Genomic DNA, 6,924 nt, shown 5'->3' on the forward strand with positions numbered 1-6,924 from the left:
GAGTATTCAGTGGGGGCCTAGAGGAAAGAAGGGAGGCAGGGAGGGGAAGGCAGCCCTGGACCCTGGGATCCAAATGTTGCTTCTGGTGAATCTGGAGATGGGAGTCAGGATAATCTAGGTGGGAGCCACCCAGGGGGAACGGGAGGGAGGAGGGGGTCAGGCAGAGGAAAGGAATGAGAAGGATGGGGAGAGAGAGTGTGTGCTTTTCCTCTAAGTCAGCCCACAAGGGAGGTGCCAAGGGCCCTGCAAGCCTGGGGCACTGCGGTGTAGGTGGGACGTACTGGCCATGTGTCAGGTGTAAGTGTGCTTGCTCCCATGATGAAGGACACCTGCAAACCTTCACTGGCTTTTCTGTTTTTTCTGGATTTCTACAGCTCCATCCTGGAACTGTTTTCCAAGTTATTGTGCCTGGTAGGTGTATTCTTTGATCATTGAGTCCTCTACTGGCACTGATGTCACCCCAAACCTGCCCAGAGGCCATTTAAGTCTTGAAGAAGTTACAATTTTCATGACCCTTAAACCTCATGGATGTGCAGATCTATGTGGAAACCCAACAAGGGCTCCGGATATCCTTCAGCCACGTTCTCCACAGGCAGCAAGCACCCCAAGACAGTGATCCCAAATGTAGCCTTGCCCATGTAATCTGCATGTCCCTTTCATATCTGACCTCTGAGGCTCACCGTCTCCTGGGCCCATCCTTTTCCTGATTGTCCATAATCCGCTCCTGGTCAACAACACTCACTTCCTCTTCCTTTCCCCAGGATGGCCAGGAGTCACCTTCACCAACCAGCGTTGGTATTGCAGCCCACAAGAGGTTACCAACCTGCAAGGTGAGGAGGGCAGATCAAGCCGGGTTTTGGGTGGTGTGTGAGGAAGGGATATCAGCTGTGGTCCTGAGGGCTGTTGTGATTTCAGGGAAGCTTCTTTGGATCTGATGCGCTGAAGAGTCTGGTCCTGCAATTCCTGCAGCAGTAAGTACTCCTGGGAACCTGGGAAAGTGGAGGGCTAGGATGGGTGAGGCCACTCAAGCTCAGGACTGCTGACTGTGTCTTGAAATCTCATTTGAGGTCCAGACCCCAGAGAGAGACTGTCCTCATTGTTTCCCCACAGGTACTACTTGATCTATGACTCTGGAGATCGTCAGGGTCTCCTTGGTGCTTACCACGATGAGGCCTGCTTCTCCCTGACCATTCCCTTCAACCCCAAGGAGCAAGCCCCGTGAGTAGCACAGCTCAGACTCTGTTCATGGGCTTTGTGGCTCCCAGCAGACACAGGGCAGCTCCTGGAAGCATGCACACTGGCCAGACCACCACTCCCTGTTCCTCTTTCTCTCCCTAGAAGCAGCTTGTGCAAGTACCTCAAAGAAAGCAGGAACATGAAGAAGGTCCAGGACCCCTGTGCGTGTGCGATAAGGGAAAATTGGGCAGGGGAAGGAGATGTGAGGGGCTAATCATAGGACCCAGGGTGTGGCAACCCCTGACCTTCACTTGCTTCTCCACCCCCTCCCCCCCCCCCATAGACCTGCGTGTTCAGCTGCTGAAGCATACAAAACATGACATTGTGCACTCCCTCTGTGTGCTGCCCAAAACTCAGCATGACCTCAGCTCCTTTGTGGTGGACATATGGTGCCAGACGGTGAGCACCTGCTTCCTCCCAAGGGTAGCCCTCAGAAAGCCACAGGTGGGTAGGAAGTGTAGGTGACTTAGCACCTGGGCTCTTCCCTTTTAGGACTTGATGCTCTGCTTCTCTGTCAACGGAGTGTTCAAGGAAGGTGAGTGTGTGTAGAACCTCCTCCTCAGCTGCCCCACTGCCCCTTCCTTGGTGGTTGGGCTCCCTCTCAGAACTCTCCCAGCTTCCCCGATTCCTGCTGTGTTCTCCTGTCCTCACTCTGTCTTCAAACCACCCTGGTCTGAACCAGCTATATGCCTGTCTACCCCACACAGCTTGGGCATTAGGGACACAGTCTGTGGACTTTGATAGCTCTCACCCTAGATCCTTACTCTGTGAACTTGGGCTCTGAACCTGTAAGTTTTGAGGGGTATTCATTGGTCCCAGCACATAGTCAGATCCCTGTCATGGGGAACAGATTGCCTTCCCCATTCAGAACACTCTGACTCCCAGAGAACAATTGTCCCCTCCAGCATGAATGAATATCAAGTCAGACCATGACTGGGAATGCTATGTGAGTGTGTAAAGCATGTGGAATGCTAAGAGGTGGTGTTATTTGTTTTTTGTTGTTGAAGTGGAACGAATGTCTCAGGATTCTGTTCGTGCCTTTACCCGGACCTTCATCGCTAGCCCTGTCAGCAATTGCAGGTGAATGCTTTGTTGTGGGTGTATCACCCAGTTCAGTAAGAGTTCAGTTGTGTGGAAATCAGGTATTACAATCTTGGCGTATTCTGAATTTTGTGAAAAGGCAATAGGTTCATCCAAGGAATCATCTCTCCTAATGATTAAGAGTGTGAGTTCTTTAATCAGATTTTTTTTTCCTGTTCCCAACACTCACTATTTTTGTGACCTTTGCCAAATCACACGTTACCTTTTGGTGACACACTTTCTTCCTCTGGAAATTGAGATTAGACTGTCAACTCTTTGTCATATGTGCCTGGTAAGTATTGATGTAAACTTGCCCGTGGTTTAGGGTCAAATGGTTAAATGTCCTCATATTTTTGCAAGTATCTTGCCAAATATTGGCTCCGTGATTGGTGAAGAAGTAGAGGTACTATCTAAGACACATGGATGGGAGATACAGCAGGGATATGGAAAGAATCTGATGGCTCAGTGGCAGTGGGAGCAAGATCATTATTGGCATGTCAGTTTGTCTATCTGTCCAGTTGTCTAAGGTCCCATTTTTCCTCCAGTCTATGCATCATGAATGATACTCTGCTTGTGGATATCATCAGCCCTAAGGATACCCAGAGCACATTCTCTATCCTAGTTCCCACTCCCTCCTGCAGGTACTCGACCACCTTTTCCCAGAAGCAGCAGGGAATGGCTCAGTCTTTCACCACACAGTCTGGGATGAACCTCCAACAATCTCATAAGTGAGTGCTGGGGGTGCATGCGGATAGGAGGGTGATGGGAGGGGCTGAGGATTGAATAACGGGAACTTGCTGGTAATTAGTATTGCTTATGTATTTCACTCATTATCACCCTGAACGTTTATGTGTTTTAACACAGAAGCTAGGCAGTTGTTTTGACCAGATGTGTATTACTTCTTGAATTTATTTGACCCTCTTCCTTTATCAACAGACATTTGAGTTTTAGGAGTTTTCCCAGCAGGCACTGTGCCACAGGTCTCATTGCATTGCCCATGTTGTGATAAACGTAGGGACATGTTTCTTTTGCATAGATTCGGAAATAGTACTGTCTCCATTTTAGGTTTGATAGGTATCACCTGTGCTTTCTCCACACTAGGTAACTTCATGACCTCTATTAGGAATATGCCTGTTCTCGTTTAAGCCAAGGTAAGGTTCAGGAATTCAAGCCAAGTGAGCAGAAATTGGGTGGCCTGGTGATGAGACTCAGGGTTCCTGGCTCTGCTGATCTCCCAACTCCCCTTCCTCACTTCCACCAGGTCAAGCATAAGATCCTGGAGGAGGTCATCATACAGACTGATCCAGGATCCTGAAAACACAGCCTTGACAAGAAACCCTGTGTGGCCATGTTAATCTTCATTATCATTGTTGTGTTTATTTTCTAGTCTGAGTTAACTTCTGACTGAGTGGATGGCCTTCTTGGGGTTGAGAAGCCAACGTTAAACTGATACTTACCCACCTAAAGACCAATTGGTGTGTAGTTTCCTACTCAGGATTCCTGATTCTCTTCTTAATAAATAGCGGCATAGCATGTTATGTTGAATGACTGCAAAATCCATTTGAGGAAGTTATTTTGATCACCGGTATACAGAGAAAGAAAATGAGAGTCAGAGAAGGCCAGTGACTCCTGGAGAACAGTGGGGTAGACACTCAAATCCTAGACCTCTCTCTAAAGCCCAGGTTGTGTGTCTGTCCCAGTTCTGTGTGCCTATTCAGGTGAGGGATGTTCTCTTATTCTGTTATACCTGGGGATAGTGTTCTGTGCCTCTAAAATATTAGTCAAATATTTTTAGGCAGAGAACAGCATTCATTCTTAGCCATACAAATCTATTCAAATTTAAAAACAACCCATTTAGGGAAAAACAGCATTATAGAGCACAAGAGAACCTGGGAAGCAAAAAATGCACTCATATATGACTCACATTGTATTGATATCCTTGATATATAGAAAAATCAATAGAGAGGGAAACATAACAATCAAAAATTGTTATTAAAATTAATAGCTATGCTAAGTGAAATTAGTCAGTCACAGAAAGACAAAAATCATATGACTTCACTCATACGAGGACTTTAAGAGACAAAACAGATGAACATAAGGGAAGGGAAACAAAAATAATATAAAAACAGGGAGGGGGACAAAACAGAAGAGACTCATAAATACAGAGAAAAAACTGAGGATTGATGGAGGGGTTGTGGGAGGGGGGGTGGGCTAAATGAGTAAGGGGCATTAAGGAATTTACTCCTGAAATCATTGTTTCACTATATGCTAATTTGGATGTAAATTTTAAAAAATAAAAAATAAAATTAAAAAAATAAATAAAGATAAAAAATAAAAAAAATTAATATCAATACTCAAGATATGTATGAGATCATCCATTCGACCATAATAACCTATAAAAATACAATTGCAGATGTTCAGATAAGTGATTAAATGATAAAATAAAGTTGACCTAAATGCTGGTATTCTCTGTCCCCAGTGTTTCAGTCAGATATTTGTATACAGAAAATAGTATTACTTTTTTAACCATATAAATCTAGTGAAATTTAAATTCAATCTGTTTGAAGAAAAATAGAATTAAAAAGCACATGAAAAGCTTGAAATAAAAAATCATCCTCATGTATAACTGATAAAATATAAATATCTTTGATATATAAAAAATCAGTAGAGAGATCAGAATCTAAGATCAACCTAAAATTCTTATTGAAAGCAATAGTAATGTCCAACAAATCTGTGAAAATCTATCCAAACGTAACAACTATAAAACCACAATTGCAAACATTGAGATAAGATACTAAATGATAAAGGAAATACAAAGACTTTTATTTTAGAGAAAATTGTGTGTGTGTGTGTGTGTGTGTGTGTGTTGTGTGTGTGTGTGTGTGTGTGTTGATATACTGTATGGGGTATGTTTAAAACTCATTAATTATAAAATACACTATATTAGGTAAAAATTTGGAAAAGACAACTTCTCTGAGGCAGGCATTTCTTTAAGTCAGAGATCCTTCCTTGGTAAATAGGGCACCTATTGGGGTCTGGCAGAGTTGGAAAATTATTAATATGAGGAGCACCATTAAGATTCAGTTCTGGAAGGTGTTCACAGGAGGACCCTTCCTTGAGATGTAGGAAAGTAGTGGAAGGAAGGGGTTTACATGTAGGGACATACCTTGTGTATCTTCATGAGCAGATAAATACACAGCCCTTCAGACCTTCATCTCTTGGGCGGCCCTTGGGTTGCTGCTGTCTGTGGCTGAGAACTAGGAATTCTTCCACAATTACTTCCATGTCTATGACAATCCTTACTCTCCATCCTGTTTACAAAAGCACATAATCAAAATCCGGCAGGTCTGAGGACACAGGAAATTGCTCAGGATAGGAGAGGCGAGGGCAACCCATAGGACCCAGCCTGGTTTCTGCCATCCCTAGCTTTGATGTTTTTACCTTATGAAGATCATGCTCAGGTGTTTATCTTCTATGCACCCAATGAAGCTTTGGGTTAAGGATCAAGATCACAACTCTATTTCCTCTTTTATATTCTTTTGTGACCCCAGTTTTTAAACTATTTTGTTATCCATTGTCTCTATATCAGGAGAAAGGTCTTAGTTTGAAAGACACTTGTTGCCCCACCCCCCCAGGTCATCACTGGGTATCTTTTAAGCCAAAGTTTAATTTGATAAGTAATGGGACTGAGTGAAGATTTATGAATGGGGGTAGTGAAAAAATCATCTTCCTTTTGAATCACAGTGACATATATTAACAACATAAATATTATAAATATATATATAGTTCCATACCAAATCTTACCACCAAGTTAATAACTATCCTTATTTTAAAATTACTAAGATAGAAATTACTGTAGTAATTTTAATAAATGAGGGTGTTTGCTCAAATTGTTTTGAAAACACACTTGATTTTGAAAGTACAAATTTGTTCCAGTTCTACTGAGTTTATCTAAGAGAAACACTGGATAAAGAAAGTACGTTCAACTGAACCAAACCATGGGAGAATACGCAAGCCCATCCCATAAACGTTAGATACCTACCAGCTCCTTCAGTTCACAGTATAGGTTATCAACTACACCCAACCACATTTGATGTTTGAATTTTTTTTCTGACCAATGAACGTGATATATCTCATAAGTTATTTAGATTTCCATCACTATTTTGTAGTTATCAGCATACATGTCCTCATAAAAGTTTCTTAAAATTACACCTAAATATTAGTTTAGTGATTGCAAATGACATTGTGCTTTTAGCTACAAATTAGAATATCCATGTGTTCATTGCTAATTTATAGACATACAATTGATTTTTCTATTTATCTTGTATCCTGCTACCTTGTTGAACTCATATTAGCTTCAGAAAATGTGTGTGTGTGTGTGTGTGTGTGTGTGTGTATTTGTATTCTCCTGGGATTTTCTACATAGACAATTATGTAATCTGCAAATAGAAGACTTTTTTATTCCTTTCAAATCTGTATGCCAGTTATTTCCGGTTTTTTTCTTTATATTTTTGTCGTATTGTCCCAGCCAGAACTTCCACACCATGTTCAATTAAAATGGTGAGAGTGTATAGTTTTCCTTTATTCCAGATATTATTAGGTAGGGAA

The 6,924-nt window shown here is 42.3% G+C and overlaps 1 protein-coding gene across 1 annotated transcript in view; it reads left to right on the top strand.

Annotated features, from left to right (window-relative positions):
- LOC125931353 (nuclear RNA export factor 2-like) overlaps window positions 1-3,631 on the top strand; it is a 328,062-nt gene extending 324,431 nt beyond the window's left edge. Inside the window, 9 exon segments of the mRNA XM_049643271.1 lie at window positions 762-830; window positions 916-971; window positions 1,111-1,218; window positions 1,339-1,397; window positions 1,520-1,635; window positions 1,729-1,771; window positions 2,244-2,316; window positions 2,862-3,044; window positions 3,463-3,631. Coding sequence (XP_049499228.1) covers window positions 762-830; window positions 916-971; window positions 1,111-1,218; window positions 1,339-1,397; window positions 1,520-1,635; window positions 1,729-1,771; window positions 2,244-2,316; window positions 2,862-3,044; window positions 3,463-3,631 — 876 coding nt within the window.
- Window positions 3,632-6,924: the final 3,293 nt, after the last annotated feature.

Source organism: Panthera uncia, chromosome X (assembly GCF_023721935.1).
Source record: "Panthera uncia isolate 11264 chromosome X, Puncia_PCG_1.0, whole genome shotgun sequence".
Lineage (NCBI taxonomy): Eukaryota > Metazoa > Chordata > Mammalia > Carnivora > Felidae > Panthera > Panthera uncia.